Consider the following 15815-nt stretch of genomic DNA (forward strand, 5'->3'; position numbering starts at 1 on the left):
AATGATTATTTGTATTAATTTCTCATTTATTTGTAATTACCAAAATGTAGGTACACTTTTTAAATATTTTTAAAGGAATCTGTTTATACTAATTCCAGTAAAGAAATTAAACCTTTCTGAGGTCCCAGATCTGCCCCTTCTCTTTCCCATTCCTCATTCTTAATTACTTGCACCTTCTCCTTTCTGAAGATCCATAGGTTGATGGCAGAAGTGGTTCCAGTGCTCAGCATCTTCAAGCCATGTGGGTGTTACCTCTCTTTTGTCCTCTTGTAGCTTGTTTCCCCAGGTCATGACCACACACCAAGTGTGACGTGCTATGGCTGCTACTGATGATGGAAACTTTCTCTCCTCAGTTTTCAGATCATGTTACACTCTTGCCCACTCTTTGTTCCTTAGAACCCTTCTCTGTATCTTCCCAGTAGCTGTTTTTGGCAGATCCTGAACAAATTCCACCTGAAAGGCAAAATACTTTCAGCCAAATACATTCCAATCCATCTCCCTGGTGCAAGGAAAGACACCTTTTACCCCAGCCATAATAAAGAGATGGGAAGCCACACAGTTTGGGCTGGGATGTGAAATTCCTTACTACCCATCACAGCTGCCCATGCAGGCAGTATTTGCAGGGACAAGTACCACAATCCTGAAGCAATGAGCACTTCAGCTGCCAGGATAGGGAGGTGCTGGTGTCTTTTCTGGATGGAAGGGATGGACTCCAAGCCCTCTGATGGCAGGAGGAGCTTTTCCCTTTGCTCAGAGTCCACACAGAGCTCAGGGCAGGGGTTGGTAAGAGCTGAATGCCCTGTCCATTTGAGCTGCTGTGAAAACCTGAGTGTTTCATGAAAGGAAAACTGGGCCCTGGTAAAGATGTTACAGTGACATTTCCTCCTTTGGGGTCCTTTCTAGCTTATACAGTGAACTCAAGGCTACAGCTGCTTATAGACCCTGCAACTTACTTGTATTTTATGATTTAATAATAAATTTACTAGTTGTGGAGTGATAGTCAGAACACAGTTGAAAAGAAGCAAAGGCAGGAGAGAAACACTGCAATTTTTGATCTTTTTCTGGTGTACTTACCTTCCTTGGGTACTTGTAAGGTGCAGTCACCTTCTTGACATGTTGCTGAAGCTCCTGAGTTAATTTTTCTGGGTCGTGTGATACAAAAGCAGGAGCTAAGACAACGAAGGCTTTGACTACCTGTGCCACAACAGGTAAGGGACTCCATCAACTTCCAGACAAGGGAATTAAGGGATACATTTGCTGCCAAAACTCCCTATCAAAATGCCGAATTTTGATGTTTTCCCTTAATCTCTCTTTTCAGTGGTTATATATTACAGAATGCAATGTTAGGAAGGATGTATTCTTGGCTATTTTTCCACTCTTTTTACTACTTAACTTTATACATTAGCAAACTTTCAAAGAGTTGTAGAACAGATAAAAACAACAACTGGAAATCTCACCCCAGGGCTCAAAGAAACGTCAGAAAGTTGAAAAAATATATAAAAAAATATTAAACACTCTGAATATTACTGCCACGGTGTGCTTAGTGACAAAGAGAGAGATAAAGAGAATCTTATTGCTTAGGCAAAAAGATGCCACAAGAATTCTTAAGAGCCAGATTTTTTTTCCCACATTAAAACCTGAAAACAGGGAAATAAATCTGAAGCTCTAACATGTGTCAAGGCCTGGTTTAAAAAATTTTGAACTCATTTTAATTTGAAAATTTGAAACATAAGGAGTTCCAAAGAAGCCTAGTACATAGAGGAAACGTGATGCTTAGAATAAAGGGAATTTCTTTCTGTATTGTTAAAAAAATTTCTTTTTTCTTTTTATTTTCTATTTTACCTCCCCTCGAACTGGATCAGGGCTGCTGACAACAGCTGACTCTGAGACTGCAGGGTGCTGTATTAATGCACTTTCCACTTCAAACGGGCCGATACGATACCTAGGAGAAACACAGACACAAGCACCATAGCAAGCCAGCCTTTTAACTGGCCTTTCCAGGCTGAGCTTCATCAGGAAACAAGCAAGTCTAAAAGCAACCGACTTACCCAGAAGAATTAATTATATCATCAGCTCTTCCAACAAACCAGACATATCCTTCTTCATCCATGACCCCTCTGTCACCAGTGACATAAAAATTCCCACACACGGAGGCAGCAGTTTTCTCTGGATTATCCTGACAACAGGCAAGTATTACAAAAAGTCATGTTCTAGGGGAAAAAAGGCCATGCTCTACATACATCTAACACAGAAAATTATTAAAATGCATAGCCCATTCTCTTCAGAGATAGGAAATGTCATTGTGTGGGGCTGCCATAACAACCTCCTCTCAATGGAAGCTTCACTCCTAACCTTCAAGGCCAAACTGCCAACGAAGTGACCTACAGGAAAAACTTCATTGCCTACACTGATCTAGATTGCACAGGAAAAACACCTCCACAGCAGAAGACACAGTGAGAAATTGTAGTAATGGCACTGAACCAAGAGAAGTTTATCATCACATAATAGGAAGTACTTTGTGCAAGTTGGTGTTTGAGGATGCAACAAATATCATGGGGGCTCTGTAGAGGGTTAAACACATAGGTGGGTTCCCCAAAGCTTATTCAGCATGATAGTCCAAAGGCAGTGGGAATATATTTGCCTGGTTCTAGTGTTTTCTTAGGTGTGTACTACACCTCAGCCCCTCGCATCCCAGATGGGATGCTAGCTTGGTATTAAGAGTAGCCTTTATGGTCTTCCTTCATTAATCCTTAGCCAAGGAGTGGAATGGAAGGGTAAGAAGCAATGCACTAAACATGAAGCCCATGCCAACTGCCAGGTACAAGTCTGGAATAAGGTACCCCCTAGTTCACATTGCATCTTGAAGTTCTACTTTGCCAGTCAGTCTGTTCCTGGAATAGCAGAAATACATACTGATACGGCTCAAGGTCTCTCAAACAACCTAGTGAGACCTTCTGAAGGCTGTAGATGAAATCCCACTCCTTGGGTAAGACAACAGAACTTGGCCCTGGGTCTCCCTTGAGCTTCTCAGCAGGCACAGAGAGACCCACTCAGACTCACCAAGTACTCAGAGAACAGACAGAACGGCCGTCTTGGTTGAACACGGACACCAATGTTGCCTTCTTCTCCTGCAGGCAGGACAGCCCCCTGGTCATCAATGATCTGTGGAAAGGACACATCATTACTGCCTCGATTAGCTCAGTGAAGTGCCTGTGATAGCACAGTGAGGGACAGAAGGGACACAGACAGCATCCCCTTACTCCTGTACTCACGATGGCAGCTGGGCTCGGATGTGACAACGTCAACATACCTGCACATCATAAGGGGGAACACCTCTGCCCAGGGACCCAGGTTTAATTTTCATCCCTTTCATATTGGCACATATTGCCACCTGCAGAATAGATTTTACTTTATTTTCTTCTAATTTGTGCAGCATCTTCCATACTTTCTGATGTCTAGACACCTCTTTAGGATTTTGTTGGGACAAGGGCTGGATCAGGACTGAAGCACAGGGGCGTCCTCCAGCACATCAGAGGGGGTGAGAGGCATTTCGGGTCAGCCTGTGAAATGGGGTGGGGTTTGGGCTCAGTCTGAGCCAGTGGATTCTTCTGCAAACACTTAAATTTGCAGGACAGCAGATGGGTAATTATTACAGATCTTATTTCAATAACAGGACAATTAATTGGGGATCATATCAAGGGTAAGAGGAGAGAATGTCTGAAATCTGACTCTTAATAGCTTCATTAATGTTCACTTACAGAGGAGTCTGGGATGTGAACTGATTTAATATTTTTCATTAAGACCTCCAACAGGCTAGATTAATACCCAGAGCAAATTATAGTTTTTTAAGTTTTGCCTTTTAAGTAAAGATGATGAAGGGACCCACTAGAAGTTATTTGATCTGAGGTAATCTCTGGCATGGTTTTTGCAGGGGCCTGAGCTCTGTAGTCATAATATTTCCTATAAGCATTAAAATACACAGCTAGTTGATTTTGGAACTACATCATCATAATTATATATAGCCTCCTTTTAAGAAAGTTCATTTAAATCATTCTCACCTTTTCCACTGATTTATCAAGCACATTGTGCCTCTGGGATTGCTACCTTTGAAAGGGCATGCTGCAAGAATTGGTGCACACGTACTGTTTCGGTCTGGCCATAACCTTCATGGATATCCAGCCCTGTCTGGGTTTTCCACTTTGCCATCACTTCAGGGTTGAGCGGTTCCCCTCCAGACACACAGTGTTTCAGACTCTTGAACTTGTATCTTGAGAGGAAGAGCAAATGAAATCAGTTCCTTAACTTCTGAACTGAGCAGTGAGTGCTCTGAACCAAGCAGCCTCCCTCAACTTTGCCAGTAAGTACACCTAAAACTTCACAAGCCACTTTGAAGTGACCATAATCATCCTGATACACAGCCCTGGGCTGGACTCCTACATTGCTCGTGTCACCACTGAGGATAATGTCGTTCAGCTCTCTCTCTTCTAGACAAAAACCTGCTTCCAGTGACAGAGTGGGTCAAAGAGTTTTCTTGGAAGAGCTGACAAGAAAGGAGAAATCTGAACAGGCACATGAGATGTTCATGGAAAAGCTGTTATGTGCTGACACCCAGGGTCAAATAAGACCCTGAGAATTTTCTAGAGCAAAAAGAAGGCTGAGCAGGAACTCAGAGCCTGAGCTCTCTGCTAAACCGGTGTTGGCTTTCGTTGGGATGGGAGATCTATGCAGGAAGAATTTGTGCTTTAGTGGAAGTGTCACAGCCCCTTACAAATCTTACTCCTGCTCCACACACTGAGTATTTTACACTGCAACAAACTGGTGGGAATGGCTGCCAGAGAACCATCACACACTGAGAGTTATTTAACTGCTCACTTCAGCCTCACACGCATTGGAATCACCCCACTGGGCTCCAGTGCTGCCTGAAGCCTTCATGTACATGGAACTGTCAACCAGATGTTCAGAGGACACGATGACTTCAACAAACTCACTTGTTTCCTTCGTGCTGCCTTTCCAAAGGCCCTTTCCTGAAGCCTGGCTGCCATAAGGTGTGATTAGTTCAGAATGGCTTTCTTTTCTGAAAGCAAGTTTCGCTAATTAGATTTCCCTTAATTAAAATAAATAAATAAAGCAACATAAGGAAGTAAAGAGCCCAAGCACCACACCCCAGCCTGTCTCTCCTAGCTCTGTGGACACATGCACAATACCTGCTCAGATCATGTTGGACCAGCATGCGGTAGGCAGTGGGAGCAGTGCAAAAGGTGGTGATGGGGTATCTTGAGAGTGTCTAGAAAAACAGAAATAGAAAGGGGGTTGGGGCGTTTTTGTTGTTGAAAAACAAATGAAATGGTGAGTCTGACCTTGTAAATGTGTGAGTGAAGGGACAGACGTTCTGGTGACTCAATGAAAATTCAGGATAACAGGGCCATGATTACCAGCCCACGCTCATTCTGAGCCCAAAGTAGCTGGAAGTCTGTACCTGAAGTGAGATTTAGGCTAAACATGGGACAAGACAGCAGCAATGTCAAGTTCTTTTTATTCTGCATCTTTCACCATGTCTCTGTACTGTTGCAGTGTCACACGGCCTAAGCAGGAGGGAAAACACTGTTCCTCTAGCTCACCGGGCACTGAATGGAGGGATGATGGCTCAGGATGTGGGAGGTACTACGCCTGCTGCCAGAGAGCAGTGGGTACCCACACTCTGAAGCCCAGTTTGCTTGATTCATTTATGCAAAGTGGAAATAAACCTCAGAGTGTAGAATGTTACACTCACCTCTGCAATAACTGCTGGTTTAAACTGTGGCATGTTGTGTACAAAGACACACGAGCCACAGATCCACGGTGCGAAAACACTGCTCCAAGCTGACTTCACCCAGCCAGTATCAGAGGTATTCCACAGGATATCTGAAGGAGTCAAGTTCAGCCAGTACCTGATGATGAAGCAGAGATGGAAAAAAAATGCTTCACAGAGCGTGAGAGACTCTGGCACAGGTCACAGCATACCTAAAGGAAGGGGCAGGAGCCTTCCATTAGAAGATGCAGTGTCAGCAAGTGGAGCTCTTTGGAAAGTTTATAAGAGTTGAAGAGAATCATAAACTGTCTCTCATTTCCCTTCATTCCCTCCTCTTTGACATTTCCAGCATTTGCTTTTCTCCCAAAAGGTGCCAAACATCCTTGGCTTAAGTCACAGAATCCCAATCTACATCAAACCCCAAACAGATCATTTTGAGTTGGCTTTCCTCACATTGTGGATTAGAGACATCAGCTAAATCACACCTTATTTCTCTGGGAAACCAACCAAATTACTACTATGGACTCTAGACTATCTACTTCCAACTCAGAATGCCTTGGGAAACGCGTCCTTTCACTCTCATGAAATTTCTCACTCCTTGGGAGGCACAGAGAAAAGATGGTCAATGAAAGCAAATCAACTGAGCCGCAGATTCAAACTGAACTGTAACTTTTAAGGTACAATGCTATAGTCTGAGGTTGCTTTGGGTCTCAAATAATGTTTATGTGACTTGAAGTCACCCAACTATATTTGGTTTTGCTGCAAGAAGCCTATCCCTATTGCTACTCTGGAGTCAGCCCTCTGAGCAGCAGCACACTGATGATCTCAACGGAGTCTTCCAGAAGCTTTTAATAACAAGGGTTTCACCACAAGAGGGAAAAGGTGAGGAAGAAGCATGATCCTACACTCATGAAATGTCTATGTTCACCAGAGTTTTCATAGCCACATTTTCAGTCTAGCTGCAATCATGTCACTTAATAAGGATGCTGGGAGCAACTGCAAGGTGTACCTGCCACTGACTGCAAATCCGATGCCGTAACTGCTGTGGGACTGCATCACCATTTTTGGAGAGCCTGTACTTCCACTGGTGAAATAGATCAGCATTGGGTCTTGACTCCTGGTCTTGACACATTTGTGGTCAGCAGATGTCACCCTTCAGAAGAAATAGTGTAGGATGGTTACTATGTGTAGTTTCCCCACAAGGGAAGCAATGTTTTTTAAGTTTCAGGCCATAAACAGGACTGTGGCCCCAAACTCTATCATCTCATTAGATAAGTAGTTGCATCCCATACTGCAGGTAGAGTTAGATATCTGAGAGCAAGTTTTGCTGGTGAAACTTGGGGCATACAGAGCACAGCTGTCAAGAGGTGAGCACCTAAAGCGTAGGACACTCACTCTTGTCTACAACTATTTTGCAAGGGCACTCAAAGTGCTCCCAGTTGGAAGTCAGTGGGGGGCATACCCAGGCTATTACTCCAGGTAAGGTAGTCTCAGACACACATTATACCATTCATGTTTGAGAGACTGATGAGCAATTCAGGTTGTCTGGGCTACTAAGATAGCAACGGGGAGAATAATGATGTGGTGTTGGCTGAGAGCTGGCACCTTTCTCACTGAGTTCAGGTGTAAGGCTGGGCTCTAGGAGACTAACATGAAGTACCTGCAAGATGAATACTCTGCATCTTTGTCTGGTGACCATAGCAGAGAGCTTTTAAAAGCTGTCAGGCTGCTGAGTAAGGAGAAGTAGAAAGCCACAGCTCCCAAAAAGCATGTTGGAGGCATCTGCACTTAGCACAGTGGCTATAGTGAGCTGGCAGAGGGATGCAAAAAGGTAACTCCTTTGTTTTGTGGTAATGAATCCCAACACTCAGCAGTGTCACAGCAGTGACAGAGCTCCCTTTGCCTCACAGCAATGTCAGCAAGACAGCTGGATACTCACGCAAAGAGTTCTCTGAGGTTCAGCCACCCGTCCCTGCTCCCCTTGGCTACAATTAGTTTGCTTTTCAGAAAGTGGCAGTCAGGCATGACAGACTCCACGGCAGGTGCCAGGGTAGCATCAGTAATGATGCACTTGGCCTTGGAAGCCTGCAGTCGGTATAAGATGTCTTTGGCTGTTAGTTGGGATGTTCCTGGAATAAAGACAATTCCTGGAAAAAAAGCAACAGGCAATTTTGAAAATTGACCGATTTTTATGTTCACAGGACGTGACCCCAGCCACAGAAAAGCTGAGCTACTTGCCAAAAATTATTCTCTGAGAAACAGGAGTCAAGTACAACTCATGTTTGAAGGCAGAGATGGGGTGAATCTGTGGCCTAGGAATGATCTGGCATCATCCAGCTCTGAAAGACCCTCAAACCCTGCAGCACTGAGGTGGAGTTCTCTGTCAGCTGTATCAAAGGTATCTAGATCAGGAGTAAGGTCTACATTTAAAGTGGTTTGGGCACTTCCTTCACGGAAGAAAGCGTTCAGATTATCATCCCCTTAAGTATATGAATAAGGCCAGCATCTGGATTGTTTACATCTGGAATAAATCCATTATTCATTCCAAAAAAGAATCGGTACCTCTGATATGGGATGGAGGTCAGGAAGCTTACATACACTGCTCAGTCAACAAATCCCTCAAGCTGGACACATTTTGTAATGGGAACAAATTTATGTTTGGGTTCTGGAGTTCAATGTGAGTGAAGTCACAGGGTGGGGAAAAAAACCCCAACTATCAATTTAATGCTTTTCTGTGTTAACAGACTCAACCTACAGGTCAACTGCAGAGTTCTTGCAGTTTCAGAGATGTCTACTGAATTTTGCAATTAGGAAACTGAGGCACTGAATGATACTCCCATATCCAGAAAATCTTGGGTACACAGAAATGGATTCTCTGAGTCTTAACATCATTTATAACCCACAGAGCTTAAAAGCAGGACAAAAATACTTGGTCCTGGCCCTGGTGATGCAGAGTCAAACGGGTCAAATTTTTCCTAAGAATTCACAAAACTAACAGCAGTGCAAAAACCATGTTGTATTGAATTATTAACCAGTCTAGTCATATAGTTTACTGCATTAAAACTGCCCATGCTGATAATGCATCTGGTCAAATCTGGCCTTAGATTGCAACCATTCAACCGCCCCTGGATTCAACTGAGGGTGCTGTCCTACCCAGGCCACATCTATTCAGTGCCTAAACACAGCGTCACTGTGGCTCCTGGGTGGGTGCTGCCATTTCTCCTTCTATGCAAAAACTGAGCTGGACAGGACACAGCAGCACATTTCCCCTTATATGTTTTTCAAATTAATTTAGCATGCTTTTTGTATTTTCTATTCTTTTTTTCCTGCATGCAAGAGATGGGTGAAGTCACTCACCTGTCCGCATGCAAGCTATGTTCAGCAGCCACCATTCAGGAACGCGGGGCAGGATCACTATGACTCTGTCTCCTCTCTGCAAACCACATGCCTCAGAAAGTATGTTAGCTGCTTTCCTAGACAGAAAGCCCAGCTCTTCAAAGCTCCACTTCACCTCCTCTCCCTCCTCATTTACCCACCAGAAAGCTGGATTTGCTTGCCGTTTTCCATCCTAGAATGCAACAGAAGGTATTAAAATCACAAGGCAAGCCTTAAAAAGTTTAATTTCAATCCAAAATAACTCCAAGCCAAGCAATTCATTCCAGTCTTAAATTGATACCTATATTTCTGGCAAAGAAAACAGAATAGCTCATTCTGCTCTGCAGCTAACCCTCTCCAGTATCTGTCAGGAAAAGTGATTTGTATCAACTGAGATTTCTTCCAAACTCAATGAAGGAAAAGAAAAACACTACCTTTTCCAGTCGGGACCATTCATCTAAGACATCACTTGCAAAGTTGAAATATTCTGGCAGTTCCTTCTTATACTGGTTTATAGAGTCATAATGCGAAATGATCTGAGATGTAAGAAGCCTGTTGTATCCATGGAATAATCTGCAAGGCGACCTGAGAGTCCGCAGACACTGAGAAATCCGTGATTTAATAAGTGTTCTCATGGTTAAGGATGTTTTATCAGGCAGGGGGGAAAGAATCAGGTGCACCCCTATGGGAATTGGTCATCTGAAATGAAAGAAAATGCCTTTAAAACCATCCAGGCAATGGACATTGTCTAGCTTGGGATGGTGGATGAATTAATGTTTGCAGGCCTCCCCCTTTCCCCTCATTATTCTATGGGATTCTTACAATCAGTGTTCCTCCTTTGCTGGCAGCGAGACCGCGTGCTGCTTTTTCATTATGATCTTTGTCCTCTACTCCGTCAGCTGATGAACAAATGTCACATCTCACCTCTCAACTTGCCCTTGCCAGTCCTTCTCGAGATCCCTCTCTCTACTCCTCTAAGCTTCACATTTTATTTTGCCTGCTTACAGAAAGAAAATGTCACTAATTCAAGCGTTTGGTAGATCACCTTGATTTAAAAGGGTCTCTGTAGCTATGCTATGTCTTCAATACACACTAGATGGCGATTCACACTGAATTTAGGCACCAGTAAAGCGGCCAAGCCCCTGATTTATCTTCTTGTGAGGTCTATTTGCGTTGGTGGCATGGAATAAACACAAACTAATCACCAGGCAAGCAAAGGTGAAGGGCCAGAAGCTTCCACTGGCTTCGTGCTTCAGCCTGAAGCGGGCAACTATGGGGAAAACCCAAACACAGACTGTAAAACAAACCTGCAGAGAAGATTCCAGCACTTCAGTTCCTTTCCTACACAACATCCAGTGGTGCCTCTTTCCTGGTAGGAGCCTTCCCAGGGGATTTGAGTTGACTGCTGTTTCAGTGGGAAACAGCAGTCTGACTGCAGCACGATTCTGACTGCACAGAATCGTGCTACCACTGAAAACTGATGGCAAAGTGCCTGGTTTTAACCCCAAAGAAGTACCTTCCTTGAGCTACAAGTTGTCACTGAAGCAGAGATGATCACCTCACCAACAAGATGCTGAAGAAACACAGGATTTAAAGTTACACACACGGCGATGAGGGCTTTTCCCTGACTTGAGAATGCTCCGAATCAGATCCATGATAAGTAGCTCCATCAGCACAATACATAACCAAACACTAAGCAGAGGAGCAGCCCTCAGACCCTGCATCAGGTCCCTTGCTGCTCTGTGCTGGGTAAGGGTGACAAGAGCGGGCTGCCCGATTAAAGTGCACTGTGAATCGACTGGTGTGCTGCTGCAGGGAAGTGTCTCCTCCTGTGCCCTCTCCCCAGGGCTCCACTGATTTAGAGAAGCAGTAACCACCCCTTCCCCACAGATACCTTTCTTCCCAAATGCTGTTAAAGGTGGGGAAGTAATTAACTACATTAATCTTCCCAGGGAAAGGTGCAGTTGGCTCTGCTGGTGGTAGGATCTGTTATCAACCTTATCAGCCTCTTAGTTTGGCTGATAGGGCAGCGGCCATTTGAGTGGCAAACCCTGCTGCCTGGTGCTCCTTCACTCTCTGCCTTCCCAGGAACTGGATAAAGCCAGGAGAAGATGCAGACATGTCAGTTCTTCCTTCCACTGTTATTATTCTTCACAGGCTTCCTGGCAGCAGACAGCATAAGCCCAAATGAAACGAAGCCAAAGAAAGCCCAACTTCCCAAAATCAAGAAGGAGAACAATGTGCTTTTACTGAAAAAGAGCAACTTTGACAGAGCCCTGAAGGAAACGAAGTACCTGCTGGTGGAGTTCTGTGAGTATCCTTTTCCACTGTCTTTTTACCCAGAGCCATTCAGGTGTGCTTGTCCTACTGTTGCTTTATCTTTCAGGACTCCTTGTTTCTTGAGTTTGTTTTTTTTTTCCTTATGTATCTATTTCTGCCCATAACTATACAGTAATTTCTTCCCTTTTGGGGTGGTTAAATGCCACTCTCCTGCATAAGATAGATACTGTGAGTAAGAGATGGGTCCTCACACACGGTGCTGAGCTGGCATGTTCTGCTTCCACTGCCTAGCTTGCAAGCAGTGTTTCACTGCAGCAAATGGTGAAACTCCAGGCACTAAAAAACCCACAACAAAACCAAACAGAGGCAGTTTTGCCCTCTTACATTTTCACTGGCACTTTGTCTGAGGTTCTTGCTAGATGGCATCTCTTCTGTGAGCATTTGGGGTTCAAGGAATGTTTTTTCACAATATTTTGGTGTCTGTAGTTGCATTATATTGGACTCTTTCCCAGAGATTAGCACTTGGTTAGGTGGAGGCTGGTTTGTGGTTTTTCTATAAAGTTCATGATTGCTCCTCATGAGGAGGAAACCAGTGGGGCCTTCCGAGTAACTAAGTCAGAGTAATTTTGAGTCTGACCATCTGAGCCTCACAGAAAGTAAATCCCAAAAGCCAGAAGGTATATTCTCGAGATGTTACCCGTCTGCAAGTTCAGATGCTGCATAACTCCTCAAACATGGAGCTGTATTTCCTAGCAGCAGAAACTCAGGTCAGAGCAGAGCCTGCAGCCAATCGTCCTTAGGACTGGCTGAGCTGGTCAGCAATGAGATCTGCAACACACTTCAGGATCTCAACCCGATACTGAATGGAAAGAAGACATGTGAAAGGTTTCATAGAGACAAGAGATGAAGAAAGAATTATTTAGAATACAGTGACCCAGGGACTCAGGCACTCAAAGGATATGGGGGACCTAAGTCAGGATTTCTTCCCCCTGCTTCAGGGCAGAGTCTTGGACCTCTGATACCTCACCACCCTCACAACTGGCTTTCTTCAGAAGGGAAGGGCAAACACACCCTTCCATTCTACGCTACATCTTCCAAAAAAAGTCAGAGATGAAACACTGCTCTCCAGCCACACTGTGTTTCATTGATCCCCACTGCCTTCTGGCTTGGATTCAAGGCCACCACGTGTATCTGAAAGGCTTACTGAAAACTCATGGATTCCCTTTCCCCCACAAGCCATACAGGCATCTATAGTCTCTGCAGGGAATTAGGGAATCGCTCCTGAGAGCGATGAGCTCCACACCCGGATACGTTACCTAGAAATCCCTGTCCTCCATCTCAGTAGCTCCAGTTGGAGACATGCCACTGAACAGCATCTGGAGCAGCAAACAGCTATCCTGCAGTGAGGCACTGCCCTGGGACCTGGGAAACCCCACTCCACAATGCTGAACCAGCCGGCTCGTTTGCTGTCATGATTTGCGGTGCCACAGCAGAAAGCCACTGAAGACAGGACGTGCACAGAGAAGCCGTAAAGCCCCAGTATTGTGTGTCCTCCTCCTTAAAACAGGGTATCTACATAAGTAACATGTGACCATGGACCTATTAAGGGATCTTAGTTAATGAGACATAGAGCAACATTCCCCAGATCCCACAGGAAATCTGTGGGGCTGCCAGGAATTAGCTTCAGCAATCCAGAATGAATGCAGGACACGAGACCCTTCTCTTCCTGACCCGTTCTTAATCACAGAGACACAGTCAGAACAGGAAGGAATCCCAGGCTTCCTGGAAAGCAGGATTTGTTCTGGCGCTATACAGATACGGGAACACTTTGAGCTCCAAACTTGGATTCAGTTCTCTAGGGCCTGTCTTAGGCCTGTTTATTACAAGCAAACCCCAAAGCCTTCCCTGTCGCAGACCATCCCCTACTCACCAGTCCCGTGGTATTTATCAGGAGAGGCCTGCTTCGGCGCCTTCTGCCCTGCGACTCCCACGGCCTCCCGAGGCCCTTCCGTCCCACCCTCGCTGTGTCAGGCAAGCTTTACTACAGAAACATTTGCTGACTTTCTGCCAAGCAGCATCAGGCTGCCCTGGGAGCTGAGCAAAGTGCACAGGGCAAGCACCCGGCGAAACAAAGCAGTGACCCAGAAATCCAGCGCTTCTCTGCCCTCACCCCAACCACAGTGTGCAACAGGAAAGCAGCTGAGAGGGCAGCATAAAGAGGGAGAGGAAGGACAGGGAATTGGAAGTTCCAGTTTCTGTTTGGCTTCTGGGAAGGCACAGAGAATGATGTTTGAAAACAATACAAGCAGCACACAGCAATGTGCCTGCTGTCCTGCGGACACGAGCCCTGCAGCCTGTCATGCTGAGTTACGTGTCTTATGTGTGCCAGGAGCACCCACCTCGATGCTCAGCCAAACATACTCTTCTGCTGCAGTCTAGGGCATCTCCATATTCACATCAAACTGACCTCAATCCCTGTGAACACCTGTTAGCACAGGGAATACCAAGCACTTGTCCCCAGCAGAAGGTAGATCTTCCATCAGCGTTGCCTCTGTGGGACAGTTCTACTGTAAGATGACACATCAGTTGAATGTAAGTTCCTGTGTTGACTTTGATTGCAGAATATGGTTTGGAAAAAAAAAAAGACCCAACCCCCCAAAATCCCAAGCACTCTAACCAATATGCTCATCACAGGGAGAGTAAACTTCATACGCTTAGAAACACAAGCACTAAAAACACTGCTGCACACCATGGGAAAATACAACCATCTGAAGCCAGGTGTTAGCTGACCTTCCTCTTCACAAGGACAGGAGCTCCTTGAACACAGTAGAGCACATGTCCTGTTTCATTTCTCTTCAAAAGCCTTTCATAAACCTCCCCAGCTATTTGTCATCAGAACAGTTTTCACAGGACTTTGCAACTGCCCCATGTTTCTCCATGTGAGAATAGTCCTCAGGTCCCTCAAACACCATAGGGAATATTGTCCACGTTTATGGACTCCCAGCCCAGAGAGGCAGAAATCTCTCACAATACACTCCAGCCCAGGGGTAAAATATTGGCCATCAGCCCACATCAGCAACTGACCGTGCTGCGACCAAGATATGTCAAGCATCCCAAACCACACTGCTTTGGCAAAGAAGTGGGTATTGAACTATTCCTCATTTTCACTGACAACATAATGGGTTTAACCACAGCAGACATCACAGCAGGGATAAAGATGACTGTTTTTCCAGGAGGCTGATGCAGCTCTGGAGGATCATGCCTTGGGTGGCTCTGGTATCTCCATTCATGGCAATATTTAAACCCAGATTAGTCAAACAGCTGTCACAACTGGTTTAGATACAGCCAGACCAACGACCTCACCGAGTCCTTCACAGCTCTGATTCTGTAAGCCTTTAACTTAGCTAATGGTGTGTTTTGGGAGTGGGAGCCCAGTGAATGTTTGACTCCCCACATGGCTGGGAATGCTCCTGGCCTTTCCAGTGAAGTGCTTTCAGTTCCTAGATCAGCACAGGGATAACTTAAGGACAAGCACACGAGTGGTGCAGACGCTGTGCTGCTGCTCCGCGTGCCAAGTGCGCTCTCACGTAGGAAAAGGTGATGTTTACCTTTTCCAGCAGAACATTTGTACAGCCAGTGAGGCATCGGGTCAGCTGGAGGATTCCTGCAGCCTGTGACTGCCGATCGATGCTGAGATAATGACATTTAATCAGCAAGGTGGGGGGTAGTCTTAAAGACAGACATCTCCTCACGGCACAAAGCTGAAGGTGATGTTATTGACAAAAAAACAAACAAGAAGAAACAGCTGCCTATGTATATATATGGTTCATAAAAAGGGGATTTCTACAGAGCAGGGGGGCATGACTGATCTCAAATCAATGCTATCGATCGGATGGTCAGCTCCCTTAGAAAGCCTGCATCCAAAGTGTACTTACTCCTGGGATAAGAACTGATTTCAGCATACAGCAGGCTCCTCACTGCAGGAGGTGAATGCAAACTGTTTAAAACCATTTAAAAAAAAGCATTTCTTAAAACTAAGTGCAGTCTGAAATGCAGTGGAACATGGGTGCCTCTCTTCCTTAGGCTTCATCAGAAACCATGCCAGTCTTTTAGGGGTAAACCTTCTGAAAAGAGTCACCTGGTTGCAAACTATGCATATAAAAATGAGCAGGAAAGTGTAAACACATGTCCAAGCAGGTACAAGTCACGAGATGATGTTGCAGTCACCTGCCACACAGACTTACTGATTAGCACAGGCCCTTTCGTACCTATATCTTACACTTATTTTACTTAATATTTTGGATAAGGCTCCACACCGTGGAGTAATCCCCAAGGCTCCAAAACACAGAATAATCCTTGATGTTTGCGTAGC

The 15815-nt window shown here is 45.0% G+C and overlaps 2 protein-coding genes across 2 annotated transcripts in view; one reads left to right on the plus strand and one right to left on the minus strand.

The window, feature by feature from the left end:
- Positions 1 to 13425, minus strand: LOC311197503 (acyl-coenzyme A synthetase ACSM3, mitochondrial-like). The gene is made up of 14 exons (XM_084271265.1): positions 13374 to 13425; positions 9598 to 9862; positions 9146 to 9356; positions 7728 to 7935; positions 6798 to 6941; positions 5771 to 5927; positions 5205 to 5284; positions 4144 to 4267; positions 3311 to 3391; positions 3061 to 3162; positions 2049 to 2176; positions 1843 to 1942; positions 1075 to 1194; positions 1 to 453 (listed from the first exon to the last, which is right to left on the minus strand). Exons 2-14 carry the CDS (start codon positions 9796 to 9798, stop codon positions 367 to 369), a joined length of 1743 nt encoding a protein of 580 aa, XP_084127391.1. The 5' UTR covers positions 9799 to 9862; positions 13374 to 13425; the 3' UTR covers positions 1 to 366.
- The window catches only part of PDILT (protein disulfide isomerase like, testis expressed), a gene marked incomplete at its 5' end in the record, with an annotated part of 24675 nt that continues 20134 nt past the window's right edge, over positions 11275 to 15815 (plus strand). Inside the window, one exon of the mRNA XM_084271267.1 lies at positions 11275 to 11473. Coding sequence (XP_084127393.1) covers positions 11275 to 11473 — 199 coding nt within the window. The remainder of the gene's footprint in view (positions 11474 to 15815) is intronic.

The sequence above is a fragment of the Gallinula chloropus genome (assembly GCF_964237585.1).
Source record: "Gallinula chloropus genome assembly, chromosome: 15".
NCBI classification, from domain to species: Eukaryota; Metazoa; Chordata; class Aves; order Gruiformes; family Rallidae; genus Gallinula; species Gallinula chloropus.

Coding starts and splice junctions, on each gene's coding strand:
- LOC311197503 (XM_084271265.1), bottom strand. CDS start 9,798: ATGAGAACACTTATTAAATCACGGATTTCTCAGTGTCTGCGGACTCTC. Junction 9,357..9,597: donor AATGGTCCCGACTGGAAAAG/GTAGTGTTTTTC, acceptor GTTGCATTCTAG/GATGGAAAACGGCAAGCAAA. Junction 1,943..2,048: donor GATATAATTAATTCTTCTGG/GTAAGTCGGTTG, acceptor TGTTTCTCCTAG/GTATCGTATCGGCCCGTTTG.